The following is a 26055-nucleotide window of genomic DNA, read 5'->3' on the forward strand; positions in this document are numbered from 1 at the left end:
CGGTCTGCACCTGGGATCTGAACTGGCGAACCCTGGGCCGCTGAAGTGGAGCACGCCAACTTAACTCCCTACACCACTGGGTGGCCCCTGGTTTCTCTTTTAAGAGCCCTTGTCTGATTAGTTTTTCTTTGTTAGTCTCTGAAGAAAGGTGCACAGGAGAGAAACCTTTCTTTTTTAGCATTGGTCAGACCCTGCTTGGAGGCAAGGAGATGAATTCAGGCTCCTTTCCACCCCTTCAGCTTTGTTGCAGATGTTGATTTACAGGCCGTCTTCATTTAGTGAAGCCATTAAGGGAGGGACTTAAGCTACTGAGGGAGCAAAGGCTGTCTAGCTTTTGAATCATCTTCAGTTGATTTGATGACTTATGCTCTTTACACATTACAGGACCAGATCTCAATAAGTCCCATAAAATCATTGGATTATTTGAATGTAATAGTCAGTGTATATATGTCTTCTGGTTTAAGACACTTGTAGGGAATTCCTTTCCAAGGCCTCAGTTTTCTTTAAGGATTTAAAGATTTTTTCCTAATGTTGAAAACACGTGCACTCAGTCCACCTGAAACAATCCAGGAGATAAATTTCACCACAAATATTTAGGGTGACACGGCAGGCCTGCAAGATGGCCTGTAGATTTAAGAGTTAAGAGCAACTTATTACAAAGCCACAAGGTTGTTTCTAGAAAGGGGACTCAAGGAAGGCTTTCGAGGTGCTGGTAGTGGTCTGTTTCTTGATCTGGGTGCTGGTTATACAAGTATGTTTAGTTTGCAAAAATTTCCCATGCTGTACACTTAGGAATACTATTCTATGTGTATGTTGCATCTTAACAAAATGTTAAGAAGTTATGGTGCAACTGGCAGTGACTTCTACGGAGACTGTACATGTGGGGGTGCGGGTGGGCGAGGGGCGACCTGTAGGTGGTCTCCTGGGACAATCCGAGCAGTGTGACCCATTGAAGAAGGTCAGGCCTGCAGGGTTGCTATGGTCAGACTTCTCCTCTGGCTCTGAATTGAATCACGATTGCTTTAGAAAGACTTCAACCAAGAACCCACACCAACCTGAGACTTAGGAATCTCAATAAGAAATGTCAAGATGCACATTAAGAAAGTAAACACTCCACTAAGGGATATACAGCAAGAGTTGAATAAAAGGAGAGACATTCCCTGTTTCGGGATGGAAAAATTAACATTGTAAAGATGTTATTCTACCTAAATTAAAATGTAAATGGATCACATTTCCGTTAGTGTCCCAATAGGTTACTTTTCTGCTGTACTTGACAGTTGATACTGAAGTTCATCTGGAAGAATAAATGTAGGAGAGTAATAAAATATTTTTAAACAAATGATAATAATATAAGGGTCTATTTTATCACATAATTAAAATAAACTATGAAGCCACAGTAATTAAGCCGGCATAGTATTCTAAGGAGGGGAGAGAGAAAATCCAGACAGATCTGAGTATGTGTTGATATACTGCATAATGAAGTTGGCCATTGCAACTAAACCATGGGGGAGCAGATTTTATTTCCTTCCTTTTTAGAACTATTTTTTTTCCTATTTGATAAATAAATAATAGGACATAAATAGGTAAATAGAGCATCAGAAACAAACAAAACCCACCTCCCCGTTACAATAGTTTAATCCAGAAAAGAGCTGTGTCCCGAGCCATCCACTAGCTCAGCTGACCTACATGACTTGTTGTCCCTACATTTAGAGACCCCTTGTAATAGCAGCATAGTTTCTGGGTGGGGCGGGGAAGTGGAGATTTGTAACAGCAGGAGTGAAAAAGCATGTGGGTCATTTTTGGGTTTTTTTTTTGAGTTGTGCTTTTATCTATTGTTTCTATACTGTATTCAGTTTAGAAGGATGCTCAGTAAATACCTGCTTAATTACTGAAATTTGCACTGATTTTCTAACTTTTACCTACAGGTCAGTTGTTCTGTTGAGCACAAGAGGAGAAATAAAGCAGTTGAATATTTCGGATTCCTTAGTACCTCTGGGATTAGCCAAACCAGCTCATCTTTATAACAAAGGTTTGTATTTGCATTATTCTATGAAGTTCTTATGAGGCCAGCAATTTGATGGTGGAATTTGGCTCCCAGACCATTTTCATGAGATTGTTTGCTGGGGTGGGTATCGTGAAGATAAATTCTAAATAAGGAGACAGAGTTAGAGGAAGTGTGTTGGGATGTGGTTTGTTGTTGGGGCCAAGAGGTGGGTGGTAAGAGTTCATTTGCTGACGTAAGGAAGTGGAGTTTTGTTTTTTGCTTTATAGCTGTCTTTGTTTTGCTCACCTCCGACTCACCTCCTGTGTTATCTTGCCTGGAACTAGTAGATGTACAAATTGAACGTTTTTTTTTTTAGGGAGTACCATATTTTTGGGATTCAGTGGAAACTTTAAACCATCGTGGACGAAGCTGTTTACCAGTCCTGCTGGACAGGGCCTTGGGCTGCTTGAACAATTCATACCTTTGCAGCTGGACGAGTATGGCTGTCCCAGAGCTGGCACTGTCCGCAGAAGAGACCTGGAGCTCTTAAAGCAACTTCAAAAGCACATTAGAGACTAACTGTAACTTAAGTGCGAGGGGGAAAAAAATGTGAACTAACTTATTTAATTTATGGCATTTTAAAGTGACACTGTTAACCCAATGGAACCATTTTCCTGTTCGATACAGAAAGGGGAGAAAAGACCGAGTTTTAAGTACTTGCTCGAATACCAGCTCACGCACCTTCTAGTTGTACAAAATGTTGGAGAATGTATTTGTATTTGTTAGGCTGGTGTATTCAGAGAGCAGTTCTCTTCTTCCTCACCTTCCACCGCGGTGTTTGTCCTGACCACAAGCAATGCTTCACCTTTGTTAGAATGGGATGTTGCGCAGTGGGGTGGGGGTTCTGAGAGTCAGCCTGAGTCCTCGAGAGGACCAGCTCTTGTAGCACCTTGGATACTTGAAGTCTAATGCTCAGTGGTGTCGTTGACTTTGATCAGCAGTGGACTTGGGTGGCTGGCAAGTTCAGTGATGCCTTGGGCCCTGGTTCTGGGCAGCCTTCGAGAATTTTCTATGATACTGAATGATAGAGTTTTAAGTGGCAACTCAGGCTCAGCTCATGCCCTTTTTTGCCTGGACATGTGCTATTTTTATTCATTTGTATATTGATTCCTTCTAAGGGTTCAGATTTCAAACAGGAAGTATATTGGGACAAAAGGGCTTTTAGGGATTAACCGTCTCTTTAATCTGTGACCATCGGGCAAAAATTTGACCTCCACCAAGGTCTGAGGTTGTTGGGACCATTTTTGCAGCTTTAATCCTTAGTCTGTTTTGACTGTATATTTGTGTTTAAAATACAGAGCTGAGCTGAATATTTACATTATTTTTAAAAGAAGCAGGCCATTTTCCTGAACTGTAAACTTGTGTCGTTTCAACTTGCACAAAGGAAGTCTGTTCTTGGGGTTGCTCCTGCACCCGGGTTTTTTGTTGTTGTTTTTATGAGTGGATTCTTTTTTACCCTTTTCTGCTGAGCACGCTCCCAGGAAAATTGCAAAAAGCTTAATGATACCGGAAAATATTGTACTCGGGGGAGAAAAAAGGGAGAGCCTTTTAAGGGCCAGAATCGTGGAGCGAATATTCAGAAATGGGCCCCTTTATAGCTTTAGAGGACTCGGTCACTTAATTAATTAAATTGTTAGAGCCAGTTAAAAAAAGGCGCCATGAAGCCCTATTTTGCTTCCCACTGGGTGCATGCATCTCCTGCCGGTGGGTGAGGATTGTATGTGTCAGAAGGAGATTGGCTCCACCGCTTAGGATGTCACCACACCAAGAGGAAAGAAGCATCAGAATGCCTTGACCTTTTCGTAAACCCACAAGGCACACAGTGTGGTGGAGGGATGGCCATGGCGAGAGAGTAGGAAGTGTGTTCAGGCGGATTTTGGCAATGAGTACAGACAAATTCACTTTCCTCTACCAGGAGCAACGGCTGATGACCTGTCCCTTTGTGTCCGGGAGAAACTGCAGAGCAGCTCTGTGACTTCTGTTACTTTACCAAATATGCTACCTCAAAGTGCTACCGATAAACCTTTCTAACTGTAAGTGCCCTTGCTAAAGGCACATGTCTTAATCCAAGTTTAGGGTTTTTTTTTTTTTTTTTGTATATTGATGAATGAGATCTTACCTATTAAATATATTATTGGATCATGGTTCCTGAAGGTGATTAAAGTTTGTGTGTGTGTTTTTTATGACTTAAATAAATATCTTTTATGTGTGTGTTTTTTTTTTTTTTTTTTTAGAGTTTGGCTCTTTAAAGATTTGGAGAGGATATGTAAGTTCCGAGGCACCTAGTTTTTCTGATTTGTATGCTAATAATCAGGGCCTAAGTTAAATAAATATGTGTGCATGTATTTTTTAGATATGTGTGTGACTCTCTATCAGTCAATCATTTTTTATTCCAAATTCCAGCTGTAAAAAATGTTCTAGCCGAAAAGAGAAGGGGAAACTGTTCACCAAGTAGATTTTGGAAGACCAAGCTTCGATGGACAGGAATCATATTCTCCAATGCAGAGGTTCTCATCCTTGGCTGCTTGTGGGAATCACCTGGGAGCTTTAAGAAATATAGAGGCCTAGGCCCCACCGCCAACCCCTGCATTCAGATTTAATTGGTGTGGGGTGCAGCCTGGGCATTGGAATTTTTTTAAAGCTCCCTGGGTAATTCTAACATGTACCCAGGTTTAGGAACCACTGCAGTAATATAATAGGCCCCCTGTTTAACTTCATTATTTTTTGTGACTAAAACAAAATTACGTTTATGATTTTTACTTGCAATTCCTGTATTACACACCTCCCAACCTTAAACAAGGTATTTCACTATTGTCTCTTTTAATAGAACTTTTTAATAAAGTTTTTGTCCTTAATCCTATCCAGTTGTTAAATTGGTTGTCTAAGCTGATATACACATTTCAGGCAGTTGGGAGGCAGCAATCTGTTTTATTCCTACCGAGAAAATATATTCGAAGGTGCTTTGTAAGTTGGTAAGCATTTTCCATCAGATGAGGCGGTGGTTGAGCTCCAGAAACATGGCCGTCCACAGATCAACCGGCTGATGAGAAACACAGGGCCTTCTCATATCCCAGCGGGGTAGAATTTTAGTTCTTTGCTGTGAGATCCCTGCCTCTCCGCCTGAGCCAGCGTGCTACATATTAGCTTCAGAGGCTGGGAGAGAGTGCTCGTGAGAAGATGAAAGGCAGAGACACACAGTCTCATCGAGTATGGCTCCAAAGCAGCCGCTAAGCTGATGTTTAGATGCAGGACTGGGGAGGGGGCACTTATGACTTCCCTCTTCTCTACCTTCACCAGAAGAGAACACATCCTCGTGCCATTACATGGATTAGTTTGTTTTGAGGAAGGGTGGGCAATGAGGTGATGGATAGAGGCTTGAGTGCTTCAGATAACTGGTGATCGTTCCTTAAGAGATGAGGTAATGTTTGGATAGGTCCAGTTGAAAGGCATTTCAATAAGCAGGAACGCACTTAGTTAATTCAAATATTTTCAGTTGGTCCTAATAGGTAAGTACTTAGATTCCATTGTGACAATGTTTAATGATTTTGTCATTCAGAGTTAGAGGTTACTCTCCAAAATTCCTGTTTGCCTTTCAGATACTTATGAAGCCACGTTTGATAACTTGAGAATTCCCCTAGAGGTGAAGACGGTGAATCGGAGTAATTTGGTAACAGATTTGTGTCATGCCTGTTGGTCTGAACTTGGTAAAAACTCAATCTGCCAGAAATGGAAGCAGACACTGGGCTGGAGCTCATTTTCAACAAAAAGGGAGGAAAAAAATCAAGGAAAGGCATCCCCGGTCCCTTGCTCACAGATAACTAAGTGTTGTTCAGGTCTTGCTAGACCATTGGAATCATCTGGAAGATAGAGGGTTTTTATTCATATTTATCTTCAATATGGGAAAAAAGCTGAAAAAAGGATGCCTAACTAGGCCTTGGTGTTTTGGGGAAGGGCACACTATTTTTATGTGATAAAATTAGAGGATGACTGATTGAGCTGTGAATATTTCTAAATGAACTGTGCGCCACCAGGCATCCAAAAATATCAACCATAGCAAGCTGTGAAAATATTGTATCCAAAAAGACAACAAATAATGGGTCAGAAAACAACTTGATAGATTCATTTTGATTTTCCTGAGATGGACCGTGTGATTAGTCTGGATATGAGACGTGATAACGCATTTAAAGTTCATCCTCAGAAAAGAGACTTTATGCTCACGATGCATCAGGAGTTGGCAAACTGACTTGTGGGCCAGACTTGTTCCCCTCACTGTTTTTGTACCAATTTTGAGCTAAGAATGGTTTTTACATCTTTAAATATAACAAGTTGGGAAAAGTCAAAAGGAGAGTATATTTTATGACATGAAAGTTACGTGAAATTTCAATTTCAGTGTCTGTAAATAACATCTTATTGGAAGATAGCCACATTCATTTGCTTCCTTATTGCATTGGCAGGGTTAAGTAGTTGCCCCAAAGACTATATGGCCTGCAGAGCTGAAAATATTTACTGGGTTACTTTACTGAAAAAATTTGCTGAGCCTTGATTTTGATGAAGGTTATACTGGTGTTCATTGTACTGTTCTTTTTTTCTTTTTTCTTTGAGGAAGATTATCCCTGAGCTAACATCCACTGCCAATCCTCCTCTTTTTTGCTGAGGAAGATTGGCCCTGAGCCAACATCTGTGCCCATCTTCCTCTCTTTTATATGTGGGACGCCTGCCACAGCGTGGCTTAATGAGCTGTTCATAGGTCCTTGCCCGGCATCTGAACCGGGGAACCCTGGGCTGCCAAAACAGAGTGCACGAACTTAACTGCTAAGGCACCAGGCCAGCCCCCATTGTACTATTCTTAAAAGTTTCCTGAGGTCTGAGAATTTTTTAAATAGAAAGTTATGGAAAACACCTGAATCAGAATCACCTGAGGTCTTGATGAAAATGCAGAATCACAAGCCCCAAGTCATACTGGAGAATTGGAATCTCCAGGACCTGGAGCTGGGAATATAATTTTATGACAAACTCCCCAGGTGTTTCTTATGAACACTGCAGTGTGAGAACCCCACAGCATGTAGTGAGCCCCTGATATTCCTCTCCCTTTTCCCTCCAGTAGAGAACACATCTGAATGTCGTGTTTTGTTAACCCTGGTGGCTCCATCTGTACTGTCTTCCTCAATTCTTTTTGTGGCTAATGCAGGGCAGATCTGATGCACAGCACAGTATGAGGCTGTTGCTGGAGCAAAGATTTGGAGCCCATGGTAAAGTCCTTTGTCCACTGTCTGAAATTCTTACCATTAGTATGGTTCCTTGGGCTATAGGTATCCCTACAATGAAATCCCAGATATCCTTTGTTTTCTTCAAGTTCTTTATTATTTTAAGCAGTTTAAAGGAAAAGATACATGTCAGACTGCAGAGACTGACAAAAACATATGTTTCTTTGTTTTTGGATGGAACTGTATCCACCCTAGTTATTTCCCGTTTATTGAAGCACTGATTGGCATTTGCAGATTTTTTTTTTTAGGTGGAATGAATTATTTCATATAAGCAATTTGCTTTGTAAGCAAAAGCCCTTTAATACCTGAACTTCATGGGGGAGGCACGAGGTAGGGGGTGGACTCGGAGGATAATGAAATCAGTCTTTCCCAGGAAGGAGGATGGGATCCTCTGGGAGGGCGTGGCAGGTTTACCTCCTCCCACCTCTCCCACCAGTCTGTATTGATCATAAACACCCAGTTCCTCAGGGAGGAAGGCCGGGGTCAGATAGGTTCCTGATGTGGGAGAACGTAGGATCTACAAATCTCGGGAGGAAAAGAGCATCTTTTGCTCCTAGCATGGGTGGGAGGAAGAGGGAGTTCTGACATGAAGGAAAGATCACACCAGAACTTGTTGCCTCCTTCTAAGATGTGTATGTGGTCATTCTTCTCCCAAGGAAAATGGCTCTTAGTGAGTAGTCAGTGGATTCCACACAGAGTGAAGTGCCTGGTACAGTTTGTTGCTGAAGGTGCAGTGGATGTTTTGGTGACCAACCTAGGTTTGATGCCAGTGTTGGGGATTGGAATTGGCCACCCCAAGATATGTCTCTTTGGCATGAGGATTATTTTGGGCTGGTTACTTTTAAAAACTGAAGACATGAGAGAAACTCTGAAAAGCAGAAGTTACCCTTTGTAAGAAACATTTACATTTGTAAGGGAAATCTCCATCTGTAAAGGTGTCTCCCTCTCTGTACCAGGAAGAAGGGGGGATGACCTTATCTCTAGAAACTCTTATCAATGCAGAAGGCAAGGACTTAAATCTGCATAATAACCTTACTCTTGTTTACTGTGCTTTTCTGGTACTCTGCCATAACTGACTCCTCCCACCCCCAACATCCTCATTTGTAGCTGAAGATGGTATTGAAGATGAGATCCTCTGCCATTTTGGTGAGTTGCTGAGTTTTCCTGAATCTCTCCATGTGTACATGTTATAAAGCTTTGTTTAATTTTCTCCTGTTATTCTGTCTCATGTGAATTTAACTCATAGCCCAGCCAGAAGGACCTAGAGTGGGTAGAGGAAATGTCTCCCTCCCCAACACCAGTTAAGTCTCTTTACTAGCAGTGTTACTTTGAGCAGGTTCCTATTCCTTCTGATCCTCAGCTTTCTCATCTCTGAAATGGGACTACTAATGCTTTTGTAAAATTACAAAGGGGATTAAATGAGAATAGCCATGTCCCAAACACAGCTGTTCATCAACAATATCTCAGTGGTTTGTTTTACAAAAAAGTCAGATTTCCAGACATCTGTGAATTTTAATTTAGTAGTTTTATGAGGACTAAAGATTAGAGAATCTGGTTTTTAAAAACAAACTTCTGAAATAAAGCCAGATTTGGGAACCACTGAGAATGCCCTATGGAAGGCCCCACCCTAGTTTAACACATGCCCCATATTCAGTTGTTTGTATCTAGAAAACAGGACGTCAGGCCAGGCAGTGCACGTTTAGTGGATTTGTTCGAGTGTCCTCACAAGGTTTGCATTGTGCCCTAGTTGCACTAGCACCGTACCTCAGCAAACCAGATGTGCGCAGACCAGAGCTATGACATGTGGCAAGACAACTATGAAATGGAAGCATGCGGCTGCACCCTGGTCTGTAGCTGGTATGTGCGGTTCTCTGCTGTCCCTTCTTGTGAGGGAAAATTTCAGTTCAGCTAATCATCTGTCTCTTCCAATCCCTTTTACCATAAACTAGCATGGAATAAAAACAATTCATTTCTAATGATCTCTCGGTGCTTTAACCATCCATATTTTCACTCTTCCTTCTTATTGAGTAAGGAAATGCTAACATGCAATAAAAAGGTTTGTAGGACAAGTTGAAACTGAGTTAGAGGATGTGGAAAAGGAGCACCTTTGGTGCCAAGGTTTCCCATATTTCTGCACCCCTTTTCTTCCTAGTCACACCTCCACTTCCTCCAGGCTGCCTCGGGTCTACTGTTGCAGCCTTGCTGTATGCGCAAGACCACATTCTCAGACCTCTTTGTACCTTTCACTGCCATCACTGCTCATACATTCCATGTCCAACCCTCAAGATCCTTCGCCCCTGCTAAATTAATTCAAAATCAGGCTGTTCCTCATGTCTAAAACAAATTCCTTCTTAGGCAACAACGCCATTTTAATATTTACCCATGGTGCCTATAATGCTAAAAGTAATGTGTTGCTGGGAGTTCTATTTCTCTGATTTGTTTGGTTTATTTTTAAAGTAGTTTTGCCCTCTTGCATACTTCACCTACATATGAGTCTGATGCCATCGAACTCTAGAGGAAGTGACAAATCTGGAAAATCCACAAACTGTATCATCAGCCACTGGATATTGAATGGTGTCAATACTGATGAGGATTTTTAGGCTGCTTAATTTTAAAAGGGTTTATGATGAGGATTTTTAGGCTGGTTACTTTTAAAACTGCAGATGAGAAGCAGGCTCCGAGGACTGGAATTTTGCTTGCCCTTTGGAGACATTTGCGTTTGTGAAGGAAGGGGGGATGACCTTGTAGGGACCTGAAATTGGCCACTCCAGGATATGTCTCTTTGGCATCAGGACTGTTTTGGGCTGATTGCTTTCGATAAACTGGGACAGGGAAGGAGGCTCTGGGGAATGGAACTTGCCCATGTTGGGACACATTTACATTTGTAAGGTAAATCTCTATCTGTAAAAGGTGCCTCCCTCTCTGTACCAGGAAGAAGAGGAGAGATGACCTTATCCCTAGAAACTCTTAATGGGGAAGGCAAGAACTTAAGCTGGTTGCTGTCTGGCTATCTCATGTAACTGATTTAGGGTGGTGGCTTCTGACCTTTACTTAATCCGATTTGATTCTTGTCTAAAAGTCATGGGATCACCCAATAACCAGACCCCACCTGCACTGATACCATTTTAACTTTTTTTTGTTCTTTCCTTTGTCTTCGTAAAGAGATGACTCACATACCTATGCCTTAAATTTAGCCCTAACCCTCAACTCGGGGCAGCAGCAGAAGCGGCAGCAGTAGGAGCTCTGACTGCCCGTGGGTCTTGTCCCCACGCACCAGCTCTGCCTGCCCATGGGTCCTGACCCCATGCGAGCGGGGGCAGCAGAAGTGGCAGCAGAAGCTCTGACTGCCCATGGGTCCTGTCCCCATGCTACACTATTCTCTAAATAAAAGAGCACTACTGCCAGATCTTAAGAGTCTAAGAAATCTTTCTTTCGACTCCTCGGCTCACCGACCCCGCATCAAATACTATCTATAGGATATGAGCGCTTATATTTGGAGTCCCTTCTGATCATCTTCAGGAAGGTTGTGGATAATACTATGGTTTTCCTCCTGCTAAAGCAATGTTCTCAGAACACAGAGACTGGGTGAGTAACCCTCCCTGGCTCTGAAACATATAATCCATTCGGATTCCAGGCCCAGGGTCTTGGCCACAAGAAAGTGTATTTGTCTTAACATCTTCCTGGAAGCTGTGCTCTGTGAGCACTGGAAAATCCTTTACGTTTGTAGTGTCTTCCATATTTGTAAATCACCTTCTTTCAATAGCTGAAAGGAAGAGATCTGGTAATTATAGCTTTCCTTTGTTGCAGCTTTATGTTGAAAACATTTGCCAGCAAGGCTAACTAAGGACCCAAGTGGATAGATGATATATAAACAAGATTACGAATCACAAGGATCAGGGGCTCCCTGTGCAGTTTTATCCAGAGCAAGAAGGTCAAACTACAAACACAAATTTCTTTTTGGTGAAAGAGGGATGATTTTATTATATCAATGATCTATCTTTTCTGGCTCTTGTTTCCAATTCCTTGAAATGACTTAATTTGTTGACTTCAGCTGTGAATTTTTTTTTTTTTCTGAGGAAGATTAGCCCTGAGCTAACTGCTGCCAATCCTCCTCTTTTTGCTGAGGAAGACTGGCCCTGAGCTAACATCCATGCCCATCGTCCTGTACTTTATATGTGGGACACCTACCACAGCATGGCGTGCCAAGCGGTGCCATGTCTGCACCCGGGATCCGAACCGGCAAACCCCGGGCCGCTGAAGTGGAACGTGTGCACTTGACCACTGTGCCACTGGGCTGGCCCCCAGCTGTGAATTTTTAATGTAATATAATCTAAAATAATTGGATTCAAAGTCTATTGACAAGTATAATTGTTGGCTATTTTGGATAATCTAAATTATCAACTTAATACCTATTTTGCTGCTACATATTTGATTGAAATAACATGAGAGGTTCTTTTAATTTTATTTGGTTCTTTATTTTGTCAGCTTATAGAAGACAAATGATTAATATGAGGCATAAAGGTAACCAATGAAAGACAAAGAATAGTAACATTGGCAGTAAGGAATGAGGAACAAGAAGGATGACTCTATTCTGGCTTTCTTTAAATTTTTCCTTAATTTATTTCTACACTTAGTAAGTTAGAGCCAATGGAATCTATCTAGTCATTGAATTTCTGAGTTTGCTTAGTGAGAGATTAGTATTTGAAACAAACCCTGCCTTCCTTGTAACTTTGTGTGAGTGTGTCTGTCAGTCTCTCATATGTCTGAGAGTTTATTCATTGTACCAATGTCATCACTACAACTTTGAACTCAAAGTCTTTATCACCTTGACTTTGATCTTGACTTTAGTCTTCAATGCTACCAACCTTGAATTTAAAATCTTCAACACGAAAACCTTAAATTTAAGGTCTTCAACACTATAACCTTGAATTTAAAGTCTTTAATACTACGACTTTTATCATATTGTTGACAGATGCATCATTTTTGAAATGTAGTGGGTTAAAGTATGTATTGTGTTGTTTATTAACAAAATGCCTCATGTAGTCTAAATTTGTAAATACCGCTTCTGTTTTGTTTCTCCTTTATACACTTGACTGTCTAACTTTGTGATAAGCGACATGAATTTTATGTTAAGATTAAGTATGTTTCCCTGAAACATGGATTTAAAAAAATTATATAATTGACAATTTAGAATGAAATCCTTCCATTGTACACATTTTAAAAACAAATTTTGGTTCCAATCCTGTGGGGGGAAAATCTTAGTGAGGGCTATGTAGAAAATATTATACTGATTGGAGGTGTTAAAAAAATTATTCAGGAGGCCGGCCTGGTGGCTCAGTGGTTAAGTGTGCACATTCTGCTTTGGCGGCCCAGGGTTCTTCGGTTTGGATCCTGGGTGTGGACATGGCACCACCTGTCAAGCCATGCTGTGGTAGGCATCCCACACATAAAGTGGAGGAAGATGGGCACAGAAGTTAGCTCAGGGCCAGTCTTCCTCAGCAACAAGAGGAGGATTGGCAGCAGATGTTAGCTCAGGGCTAATCTTCCTCAAAAAAAAAAATTATTCAGGGCACTTGTTAAAGATGGTAAGGCAGACTTTATTCAAGGGGGCTATTACAATGGAATTTTGTACCTGGAGAGAGAAATGGAGCTTAACTCTGAATACAACAAGGACAAATGGAAATTTATAGCTAAGAGCACAGTGGAGATTGGTGGATGGAAAATTACTAAGAGGAAACATCAGGGGTAGGGGAATTCTGGCTTGACAGGATTTCTGTTGGAAGCAGGCCAGGGTGATAAGATACTGAGGGTAGACATGAGGAATTTGATCAGATTATCAAGGATGGGAGATTTTCCCTAAACTGACCCAGCAGAATTCTTGCTAAGACTAGACTAAATGGGCAGAGGACAGAGCCCGAGGTCAGGGTCCAGGTCAGAAAGAGGATCCAGAGGAACCTGACTCATGTTTGGTCAAGAAGAGAGTCTATCAGCAGTAGGTAGAGTCCTGCTTCAAGGGTGAAATTAAGTCTACTGTTAATTACCAGGGTGAGTTAGCTATTTAGATGTACCTGTACTTGCTTGGTGTGAGTTTCTGTGTTTAGAGAGAAAGAGCGTTTACGCTTTCTCTGATTAGACTTCTGTGACTCAAATGGCCTTGAACTGAGCTGTTAATAGTGAATGCTATGGTTTCAGTACCATACGGAAAAAGAACAGGTTATGAAGGGGGAGGAGTCCCTGTATGGGATATTATCTTCTGGGCTCTGCCATTTCCTATGGTTTTCCAAAGCCTGGGATTATCCTTCCTAAAGTGTAGTTATGGGCCATTTCCATCAGAACCATGGGATTTACTGTGAAAACAGCAGATTCACGGGCTCCCTTTTAGATCGATTGAATTAGAATCTTTCTTTTTTTTGGGAAAGAACATGAATGTTCATCGCCAAGGGACTGCATAAATACATTATAGTATATTCATACGTTTGACTACTATACTCCAGTTAAAATGAATGAATGATGTCTGAGTCTATCAACATAGGTACATATAGAAAAGGTAATGTTGGGTAGACAGGTACAAATGGATATGTATGAAATGATAACATGATATTTATGGATACAATATTGTTGTTGAGTTTGCATGATCAATTTCCTATCTCTAACAAAAGATTTTCTTTCTACTGTTGCTAACCTTGGAGATTTGTTATTATATATTTAGATATCAGAATGTTGAGGCTAAATACTGTTCTAAAAATCATTGTATCCAAAATCTTTTCCTTTGTTTAAAATATCTTTTAAAATGAACTTTTTAGAATAGGTTTAGACATACAGAAACACTGTGAAGATAGCACAGAGAGCTCCCATATACCCCATATCTGATTTTCCCTATTATTAACATCTAATATTAGTTGGTACATTTGCTACAATTGATGAATTAATATTGATATGTTAAATAGGGTTTCTATTTTATTCAGATTATCTTAGTTTTTAACTAATGTCCTTTATCTGTTCTGGAATCTCATCTAGGATACGACGTCACTTTATTAATCACGTGTCCTTAGGGTCCCCCCAAGTTGTAGCAGTTTCTCTGACTTTTTTTTTTGATGACTTTGGCAGTTTTGAGTTATATTTGCCATGCATTTTGTAGAATGTCCTTCCTTGGAGCCTGATTGACATTTTTCTCATAATTGGACTGGGTTTTGGAGAAGATCATAGAGGTAAGGTACCGTTCTCATCACATTGTATCAGGAGTACCTGTTATTAACATGACTGATCACCTTTGATGTCGACCTTGAGCATGTGGTAGAGGTAGTGTTTGTCAGGTTTCTCAACTGTACGGTTACTTTTTTTTTTTTGAGGAAGATTAGCCCTGAGCCAACATCTGCCACCAATCCTCCTCTTTTTGCTGAGGAAGAGTGGCCCTGAGCTAACATCTGTGCCCATCTTCCTCTACTTTATATGTGGGACGCCTCCCACAGCATGGTTTGACAAGCGTTATGTAGGTCCGCACCCGGGATCCAAACCAGCAAACCGTGGGCTGCCAAGGTGGAAAGTGTGGACTTAACCACTGCACCACTAGGCCAGCCTCTATAGTTACTCTTTATTCCCCCCTTTCCCTGCTATAATCTTTGGAAGGAAGTCACTTTGTGCAGCCCACACCAGTCTCCTTTTTAAAAAGAGAAATTATGATGCAGAATGATAAAGTCATCTGCCCTAGGTCATAAGGTTAATCATACCTAGCCCAGGATATTATTGGACCCACAGTAAGAGGATTACTTAATGTGTAGTAATTTAATTTTACCTTAAAATTAATCAATGTGATTCAATTAATTTTATTTCACCTAAATCTTACACTTAATTTAAATGTAAAATTAAGGTTTAGGAGGCGGTAGCCCATGTGAAATCCAGCTTCCCTTCTCCTCAACAACCTTTCTGCTCAAAACACATAGAATTATTAGGGAGCATATTTTTCATATTCACACATGTATAGCTGAGCTCAAAATGAATATAGGAAATTTATACATGTTGGAAACTAGGGAGGAACTAGTATCAAAGAGCAGGAGCCAGAGTTCCATGGGGACCACAACTTATACTGAAAGCCTGCCCCTGACGTTTGCCATCCAGACAGAAAATGCCAGGGTCCTGAATCTTTGGAAGATGGTTCAGAAGAGGACAAGAGGTAATGCCAGGGGGGTGTGTCTTCTTGGGCTCCCAGGTTCCTTGGCTCTTGAAGATGGGCACTGTGGATGGAGGGCTGAGCGACCCTACTGTCCTAAGTCACACATCAGGGCCCCAGATACACAAGTCTAAGAGTGGTACTCTAGACAGCCCCAAGGACTATACCTCAGGGAGGAGAACAATAGTTGCAGATGAAGCTATGGGGTGCAAGAAGTAATGAGGAACAAAGGAAGCAGTAAAACATAGAACACAATACTGAAAAGTACTTTCCATAAATAACAAGCATAACTTTGTTTTCGTGTTTGAAAACAAGCTGGAAGTAAAACACTCCCTAATAACGTGGAAGTCATGAGGCAGGGGAAGTTACCTGTATGCTAAAGTCCTCGTCTTTTTCGGTAGAGAAAAAAGATACTGATTAACCTTGACTTTGTCAGCATATTATAAATGTAAGAATGTATCCTAAAAATACACCAAATGTATAAGTTCCAAACTGAAAAGTGAAAAAAAATTTTTAAGAAGCTTATCTATTTAATGAAAGCAAAAAGAAGAAAAGGAAACAAGAATGAATAGCAAAACCAAAAAAAAAAAAAAAATAAGAAGATGGAGCTAGCCCTGATGGTCTAGTGGTTAAACTTTGGCGCTCTTACTGCTTCAGGGACCCAGGTTTGTTCCCCCATCTCAGAACCACACCACCTGTCTGTCAGTAGCCATGCCGTGGCGACAGCTCACATAGAACTAGAAGGACTTACAGCTAGGATATACAACTACGCACTGGGACTTTGGGGAGGAAAAAAAAAGAGGAAGATTGGTAACAGATGTGAGCTTAGGGCGAATCCTTCCCTGAAGAGAAAAAATTACAACCATTCAAATATTGGATACAAAAATCTCTCAATTTGGATTAAAAAATAAAATATAATTATAAGCTGTTTATACACATATCTTAGAATGATATGGAATGATTAAAATGAAAGAAGATGATATACTAAACAAAAACTTGATATAACAATATTAATACAGAGTAATAGTAATATTAACAGAATATTAAGCCAAAAAAATGCAAAGGGAAAAATAGGACAACACACAACAATAGAAGGCAGCATTAAGGCTCAAAGAGGAGTATCCCTCTCAGAAATTGACAGATCAAGGTGGCCAAATTAAGGAACCAGTTCCCCTGATGAATCATGAGAGTAGGAAATAGGCACTCTCTTGTTCTCCAATTCAAGGTCTGTGGTTTAGTCTCCAATCCGCTTTACAGTGTATGTCCCATATTTCCCCTGTATTTCTTGAGTACATATTTTCAGTTCTCCAAACTCACCACTAGTTCTCTCATTTTTGGGTCTGCATACATGCTTTTCTTTCTACCCGGATCTTTCTCCTTCCCACTCCTTTTCTTGGCTACTCTCTGCTTTTTTTTCCCCCCTAGATCTCAGTTTAACTGTTATATCCTCTGGGAAATTGTCACCGTGCCAGGGGGTCCCATAGCACCGAATCCTTCTCCCATGGTGGCATGTGTAATACTGTATTGTAATTGCCTGTGACTTTCCTTTCTCCCCCACTATACAACAAGAATTTGAGGACTGGGGCTATCCTCTTTCCTCTATATGCAGCACAGTGCCTGACAGTTGATTTTCTTCTTGAGTAAATGAATCAATGAAGGAACGAGATACATAAAAATGAAATGTGATCACAGATGAAGGGATTAATTCTACCTTAGGAGCTGGCTTCACAGAGGCTTTCTCCCTTTCTTTCGTTCCATAAGAATTACCTTCCTGACATTTGCATTTCAGAGATGGTCCTTAGTTCCTAGAGAAGACTGGGTAGAATATTTACATCTCAAAGGCACAGGGAAAGAATACAGGTTCCTCCAAGAAGCACTTTTGATCCTAAATCCAGAATTTTACAGTATCTACAAGCCTTTTGACGTGAATAGGGGAGGTTTGGGGACTGCTGAAACGGACAGGTGGGCTTTTGAATTGTTTCTAGAGCCCCATGTCTGTTCTTGTAAAGACTCATTTGTAAGATAAGTATGTTACCACACAAAATTGGGGTTCACTTGCCCAATGCACTGAAATGGTGGATTAATTATGGCATCAGCCTTTGGGAAAAGAGATCAGCTTTATTCAGCAAGATCGATCTGCAGGGAGAACAGGGTGTGTGTGTCTTCAGATCTGTCTCCCTGATTCAGGATTTGGGGCAAAGTTTAAGAGGTTAGGGAGAACAGGCTGGCACGTGGCAACGCTGGTGGGACAGGTTTTGCTTGGTGGGCTTCGAGCATTCATGGTAAGGTTTTAAACATTTATGAGAGGGTTCTAAATATTTACAACAGGGTTCTAAACATTTTTTGATGAGGTGGGGAAGGTATTTAACACCAGATCTTCCTGAATAAGACCCCTCACTTCTGATAAGAGTCTGACTTTCAAGTTCTGGTCGTGTCCTGGTCCTCAGGTTATGTGGGAAGCAGGATCTTTGGTTCTGCGGTCATTTCAGGTCAGTTCCTTCTTTTGCGCATGCTCTGGCTATGTGACTGCAGTTTTTCTGAAAGACAATCCTTAATTACTTTGTTGATAAGAGATGGAGTTTGTTCTGACTGGCTCTAAATGGGCCCATGGTTACAAGTACAGTTGTTTTTAATTCCTCAAAGAATTGGGTTGCCACCTGAATGATATGGAGGCTGACCCACCCATCCTACTACGTTATTCTCAGTTTGCTTCTTTATAGCAGGAAGAAGATCTTCAACTAAGATGGACATCAAAAGATTCCTGTGTTCTAGATTTAGAGCTGTTTGTCTTTGTAATGTTTTTCCTTTCCCTCTGGGTGCATAGTTCCTTTAGCTTAGGGGAGAAGGCCTTAGAAAACCTTCCTATCAGACTCTGAATGTCAGCCTCCAATTTGGCCAACTTCTGACCATAGCGCTACTTAAAAAAAAAATTCTTTTGAATATCTTGTCAGGTTTCAGCCAGGAGAAACAAGAAATATTCCCAGCAGTGTTGAACAACCCCATGCATGCACCCATTTTAATAAAAAAATATAACCCCTGGGCCATAGAAGCATCCACCAAATACTTCCTAACACAAGCCACCCGAGGCCTCTCCAAAGACGTGCGAAAGATACTGTCCTCCCAAGGCTCAGAGCCACACCCAAGATAGCCCAAGGAAAGAAAGACTTAGACAATGCCTCTGAGAACTGCCAAGAGTTGCTGGACCCTAGCCACAAAGGGAGTACAACCCACATTTCTATCCGGCCGTATTCTGATGGCCTCCATCCTGATGGTTGTCAAGCCAAGTTCTCAGGACACAAAAGAAGGTGAACAAGAAGGCAATAGCTGTCCCTGGGAGAGAAAGGATTGACAAGCAGTGGGCACCTAAAAGGAAATTCATGAGTCACAATTCAAAGATCTATTTCTTCCAAGTGCTTTTTTCCCGCCCATCTGAATTTGGAAAGGAAGGGGCAATATGAAATTTTACCTTCGTCTCTCAACCAGGTACCACGATACAGATCTGGGAGAGCTGACTTCATAAGAATTTTCACCCTTTGCTGGCTTCTGCCAGTTTTCCCAGGATCCTTTCGGCAGGCTCTGGAGCAAGTGGGGGCGTCCCAGAAGGTCCCATCCTGGTCACCAGAAACAATAGAGGAGGAAAAAATTTTCCCTCTCCCCTTTATGGTAGTGCTTGGCTGAGACCCCTTTCTCTCCAGGGCACCTCCTAAATGATAAGCTTATCTAGGTTAAAAGTTCTCCACTGTGGCTGCTGTAATTTAAGATTATCTTTGGTAAGGCTAACCTGCTTGATTAGCATTAAAAATAAATTTTATTCACCTGAAGCCTCACACTAGACCCAATCCAGTTAAGTTAGATCCTGTCCGGTTTCTAAGTCAGACCCAGTCCCACACCAGATCCTGTTGGGTTTCTAAGCTGGACCTGCCCGAAGTGAACCGAGACCCCGTCCACTCTCGCTAGTTTCTGAACCCAGTCTGGAAAAAGAAACGCTCAGGTAAAGTCTGAAAGCTCATAAGGCAAAACCTGCAAAGCCAAGATCCCAAAGGGACTTACTTCTCCATCTCCAGAGGCAGGGAGAAAGCAGTGAGCTGAAGGGGCTCAGCAGGTACCTATGCCTCCTTGCTCCCGGAGGCTGTGGGAGGATCTCCTTCAGTTCCCTCTTCTGACATCAGAAATGTTGAAATCTAAACTGAGGCATATTAAAATTTTTAAGAGTTTAATTGAGCAAGAATCGATTCAAATTGGGCAGCGCCAAGCCTAAAGTGGTTAGGAATGCTCCACAGACAACAGGAGCCGGGGCTCTGGAGGCTGTTATAGAGAGAAGATGGGAGCAAAGTAAGGAAATTATTGATTGGCTTAGAGTTAAAGCCTAGTTGGCTGTTTGCGATTCATTGTCCTTAGCATTTTGATTTCTAACCTTGAAGCATAAATAGGCTTAGATTTTGGTTTGCTTGCTAGCCACCACAGCATGAGCGCACATCAGTCTAATGGCGTCTTTGTTTAGCTGATTTAACAGGAGGCGTGGTTCTAAATGCTGGTCAAGTGTTCTTTACCGTCTATTAGGCCTCCCAGGGACAGACCCTCTCCTGTGTCTCTATAGTCTGCCTTGCCTCAGTCACTCCTATCTCTTGTCATTTCATTTTGCTTTGCTTTGCTTTGTCCCTTGTTTGGTCAATGTCGGTTTGTTCGGTGGAAATAACAAATGCCTGATTTCCTACTCTTTAGAGCTCTGGGGTGAGTTAAATCTACAGATGTTTATGAGTGGTGACAATCGCCATTGGCGGACGCAGTAGCAATACTTTTGTTTGGGAACCAGCTTACTGAATGATGCCGGCTGAAGGGTAATTCCCAGGAATTTGCTTTCATGTAGATCAGACGTGTGAACCCACTGAAGAACGGCCCCCACATTTTCCTGCTCTTCTGAGGCCCTACAAGGCCCAAATTTTGCTGTGCAATCTGAGAACATTTTTTACTTTCATCTGGTGTGGCTGGGGGTGGGGAGTGGAAGACAATTGTTCAAAAGGAAGCTCATTGTTCATCCTGACTTTCAAATCTGTTTCATAGGAAAATTTCCATAGGAATTCTAAGAAGTGAAACAAATGGCGTAGGCAGAGAACAACATTTGCGCTATTCAACATTCTAGTGGTTGGGTCTATGGCCAGCAGGGCAGCCAAACCTAAGGAATTTCAAGGAACACAGCACTTTTTAAAATTGGAGGCCTGTGTCTGGCCACAATACTAATTGTTTCATATCAGCGACGTGGTATAGAGCGCTATGGGGACTTCAGTGTTTTTTTTTGGTCAGAAACACCCTAACTCCTAGTGCTTATTCAAAAAGGTTACAATTAGAAAAGATAGTGAACAGAGCTTGAGAAAGTAATCATGGGCACCAATCTCCCCTTTCATTATAAATTGCTTCCTTTCCCTGTTTTCTGTAATTGTCAGATGTTAAATGCTTGAAACTTCTCGGGAGTTCTCTTTTCCTAGGGAAGGACATAGTGTCACTGGGACAGCAGATATCTGAATGCTGTACTCAACAGCTGGCATGGGAAGCTGGCATGGGAGTGGAGGCTGGTGGTGGTTTGAACAAAGCCTGAACATGTCTGGGGTTAACTTGATTTACAAGAATCAACAGAACCTGGAAAAGAACCAAGCCATGAAGCCTTTGTTTGGAAAGTTTGGCAGGCTAGCCAGACCTAAATAAAGCTTTTCCATCAGGATTTCAAAACAAAACACTGAACACAACAGAGCGTGCCGCTATCTTTCCTTGCTCCTGGCCAGGTTTAGAGCTCAGCGAGATGACTAGTGAGTTGGATGTGGAAAAAGATGCAATTAGTCTCTTTGAACAACCCAAGGATCTATCCCATCCTGGAACATTTAACACTGCGGGATTGGATTTATTTCCATTGTTTAAGGCAAAAGGTAATTAGTTAAGGTTTCCTGATGGTTTTATTATGGTTCAATATTTGTAGGACTCACACTATAAGTTGGGGTCAATGTCAAGCTGCCATAATAAGTAACTTAGAAATGCCATCCGAAGGGTGTGCCCATGCACCTACCATTCCTAGATGCTATCTTTCTCATGGCCACCAAAGGAAGTTTGAATCTCACTGTCTTCTCTGTGCATTGAGGATATTAAAAATATTGATTAAAAAAATCAAGTGAAAAACTATATGTAAATGTAAACTATGAAGGTTCCAGGACTTCATACAGTGTCTATGCCCTAAACTCTCTGGCCTCCCGTACACACATATATTCATCTATGTATGCATCCTGCAATATTTATGGAGCCAGAACACACAGCGCAGGCACTCAATTAGTATTTGTTGAATGAAAGAATGTTTTGTGGCAAAGCATCATCATTATACTCTGTAACAGGGGCTGGAAGACCACAGCCCACAGGCCTCTTTTCCTAAATAAAGTTTTATTGGAACACAGCTGCTCCCAGTGCTGACTGTGGCTGTTTTTTTTTTTTGCTGCCACAGCAGAGTTGAGGAATTGTGACAGAGCCTGTTCAGTCTGCAAAGCTCCAAATATTTACTGTCTGATTTTTTAAGGAGAAAATTTGCCAACCTCTGCTCTACCTCCGAATTTCTCTACCTTCCCCTAAACAATGTATCCATGAATGCTTCTAGAGCCATATTTCTGAAAGTGTGTTCCAGGGAGCACTCGTTCTATGAGCTGCTCCTTTCTGGCTTAGGAAGTTCAGAAAATAGAAATTTATAATGTATATTTTTAAGTCTGACAGCTAGAAAAAACCTGTGTAATTTTGATTCACTATTTTCAAATTCATTTGACACTCTCTCTCTCTCTCTCTCTCTCTATTTTTTTTAACCAATTAATGTTTTATAGAAGGAAGCTGCCACGGAAACACATTAGGAAATATGGGTAAATGGAATTCATTTCGCATGCTGACTCCAGTAAATTGGAAGTGACTGCCCAGTGCACTGTATTGAGAATGGTCATGAGGTGCTGCCAAGGCACAGTGAGAAAGAGTACAGCGATTAATTACCTAGATCAACAATTCAACCATGATATGTGTGCTGAGCATTTGCCAAGCCTTGTTTAGACCTTACTCAAACCCCTTGACAGTGGTGATCTGTGTGGTCTCTACATTGATCCCTGCTGAATGTAATGTGTGACTTTGAAGATGCCTTTTCTGGTGTGGCTTATAACCTAATTATGAAGAAATTTCACAAAGAATTACTGTGAGAGTAATTGTCTTATCTTCTAAGAGAAGTGCTTAGAAGATGAAATTTAATTGGACATATAGATGCAAATAATAATTATATATCACTTTCTTCTAATATTCCCATTATACTTGTATTACACCTTTTGTAGTGGGTTTCACAGTCCTTGGACGTTCTTTTTTTTTTTTCTCCAGCCTTTGTTCTCTTTGCTTTTCAGATTGTGAAGTTCCTATCGACACACGCTCAAGCTTAGAGATTCTGTCCTCAACCATGCCCAGTCTACTAATGACCCCATTGAAGACATTCTTCATTTCTGTTACTGTTTTTGATCGCTAGTATTTCTTTTTGATTGTTTCTCAGAATTTCCATCTCTCTGCTTGCATTACCCATCTATTCTTGCATGTTGTCAATTTTTTCCATTAGACTCCTTAGCATAGTAAACTCCTGGTCTCATAATAGTATGTCTAATAATAGGTCTCATCGCTGACCTATCTGAGTCTGGTTCTGACGCTTGCTCTGTCTTTTCAAACTGTTCTTTGCCTTTTAGTATGCCTTGTACTTTTTTGTTGGAAACCAGACATGATGTACTGGGTAAAAGGAACTCTAGTAAACAGGCCTTTAGGGATGTGGTGGTGAGATGTGGGGAGGAGAAGTCTTCCATAGTCCTATGATTAGGTCTCAGTCGTTTAGTGAGCCTGTGCCTCTGGACTGTGAACCTCACAGGTGCTTCTCAGTCCTCTGCCCCTCCCCCTTATGTGGGACAAGATGTCAGCATGGGCTGGAGTTGCGTATTTCTCTTCCCCCATATGGAAGGCTACAAAGAGCTACAATTGGATATTTCCCTTCCCCCTAAATCGGTTAGGCTCTGATAAAATCCTATTGGGTTAGGCTCTGTTAAAATAGTTTCTTTTGAGAGCAGGCCTTGTTAAGAAGTACAGAATTCTCTAGAGTATTTCAAAACAATTCCTTTACCCTCCCTCTGCTGGAAGCATGAAGGGATTTTTCTCCAATATTTACTGCCGCTTGTCCACACTGAGCCTCCAGCGATTTGTCAGTTACAGTTAGGTTCTCTTTCTGTGGAGGTTTCTGCTGTGGTAGGTTATCATTCTCTGTATCCGCTTGTCTACCTCTTTAATTTTGGGGGCAGTGGTTTGCACTGTGACCTCACCTTGCTGAGGAATCTAAGAGAAGTTGTTAATTTTGAGTTTGTTCAGCTTTTAACTTGTTGTTAGGACAGGATGACAGCTTCCAAGATCTTTACATGCTGGACCGGAAACTGGAAGTCCACATGATTCTGTTTACCCTCCTGGGTCCTAAAAACATAACAAAGCAGATTCCTTGTCAGACCTGTGTGTCAAGGAGAGATTATAAATTTATTTTTTGAAGTGACACCTTTGCTCCAAACACATAGCAGTGTAAAAATAGAAAACGAAAGTAATAGATATATTAATAAAAAAGAATAACACTTCCATGTGCCAGAAACACAACAAAATGACAAAGCTATGGTTAAGGGTTGGTGCTGGACCCTGCTGGGCTGTATGTCAGAAAGCAGGCAAGAGCTTCTTGAAACTAGATCCTTCAGTAGGCTCCCCAGGTTAAAAAGGGAGGTTGGCATTATTCACAATAGCCAAGATGTGGAAGCAACACAAGTGCCCATCGATGGATGAATGGATAAAGAAGATGTGGTATACACATACAATAGAATACTACTCATCCATAAAAAAAGACAAAACTGTGCCATTTGTGACAACATGGGTGGACCTTGAGAGTATTATGTTAAGTGAAGTAAGTCAGAAAGAGAAAGACAAATACCATATGATTTCTCTCGTGTGAAAGATAATTAAAAAAACACATGGATAAGGAGAACAGATTAGTGGTTACCAGAGGGGAAGGGAGTAGGGGTAGGATGAAAGGGGTAAAGGGGCATATATGTTCAGTGACAGGTGTCAACTAGACTATTAATGCTGAACAAGATGCAGTCTATACAGAAACTGAAGTATAGTGGCATAAACCTGAAATTTATAGAATGTTGTAGGTCAATATGACCTCGATAAAAGAATTTTTTTAAAAAAACTACAGAAAACACCATACTTAATAGTGAAACATTAAAAGCATTTCCTTTAAAATCACAAAAGACAGACGACTTGTATAACCACTTGTGTTCAGCTTCTAGGCAGTGCAGTAAGCCTACATAAATAAACGGATGTGAAAAGAGAAAGAGAGACAGGCTGGAAAACTCCTTAGGGCCGTCACTTCTATGAAACTTTGTACACAGTGAAGAAAGACACTGTACAAACTCAAAACCTGAAAATGAGGCAAGCCCACACAGTGACAGATGTTCAATCTCTGCAATAATATCGAGGGCCTGGGGAGAGAGAGACAGTGGCAGGTTTCCGCTAGAACTGGGAGACTGGCTGGAATGGAAGAAAAAAAAGAGATTTCACCAAACGTGAGCTTGAAGCGTATATTCCAAACTATATGAAGACATCTAGTCTAAGAGGGACAGCCAACAATTTGAGACGAGTTCACTTTAGGTACAATTAAAATGGTAGAGAAATATGGAAAATACTTTAAACCCTTGTGTTTAGGATCTTCAGAGTGGTAAATGAAAGAAAAAGTTTTATAAAAAGCACAAGAAGTAGCCAAACAAAAATAGACAGAAATGAAATAAAAACACACATATTAAATAGAACCATTTATATGTCTTGTACATGAAAAATAAGGACAGTGGAATAAGACACACAATAGATTGGATCAACACGAGGCTGATGTGGTTGAAGAAAAAAACAGTGCTCTGGACAATTGTATTAGAAATTCACCAGAAATGCAGCACAGAGAGAAAAAGAGAAAATATATGGAACAGCAGGAAAGAGACATAGATTGAGAAGTTTCAGCACACATCCAACAGGAAGTTTAGAAGAAAAAAAGAATGGTGAAAAACAATATTCAACGAGAGAGTGACTGAGGACTCTTCAGAGTTAAAGAAATTAGTAAATCCTCACATTTTAAAGAGGGCAAAGGATAATGAAAGAGATAAATGGAAATAAATGCACATGTAGACACAAGATGGTAATATTGCAGAACTCCAAGCGTAAAGAGAAAAGTCTTAAAAGCCACAAGAGAGAAAGACAGGAGTCCTGCTAATCTGCAACAGATGCCGGGTTACAACACAGCAATGTTTTCAAGGTGCTGATAGCAAATAGCTGAGAGAACCAGATAACGGAATTTACCACTTAAGATCCTCAATGAAAGAAACTTCAGTTCTTTCAATGAAAGAACCTAACAGATATCCAAGGATCAAGATGCAAAAACAAGAGGAACTAATATTTTTAAAATGCTGTTGTGTTTAATCAACCATCGACACTATTGACGCGCACACGTACATACCCTCGAA

The 26055-nt window shown here is 41.0% G+C and overlaps 1 protein-coding gene across 3 annotated transcripts in view; it reads left to right on the forward strand.

The window, feature by feature from the left end:
• Nucleotides 1-4902, forward strand: part of CEMIP2 (cell migration inducing hyaluronidase 2) — a 72377-nt gene extending 67475 nt beyond the window's left edge. For all 3 annotated transcript variants that reach the window (XM_014848870.3, XM_014848861.3, XM_070495479.1), the window contains exons 23-24: nt 1926-2029; nt 2361-4902. In XM_014848870.3, the coding sequence (XP_014704356.3) occupies nt 1926-2029; nt 2361-2563 (307 nt within the window). In that variant the 3' untranslated portion in view covers nt 2564-4902. The remainder of the gene's footprint in view (nt 1-1925; nt 2030-2360) is intronic.
• Nucleotides 4903-26055: the final 21153 nt, after the last annotated feature.

This window comes from Equus asinus, chromosome 23, assembly GCF_041296235.1.
Source record: "Equus asinus isolate D_3611 breed Donkey chromosome 23, EquAss-T2T_v2, whole genome shotgun sequence".
NCBI classification, from domain to species: Eukaryota; Metazoa; Chordata; class Mammalia; order Perissodactyla; family Equidae; genus Equus; species Equus asinus.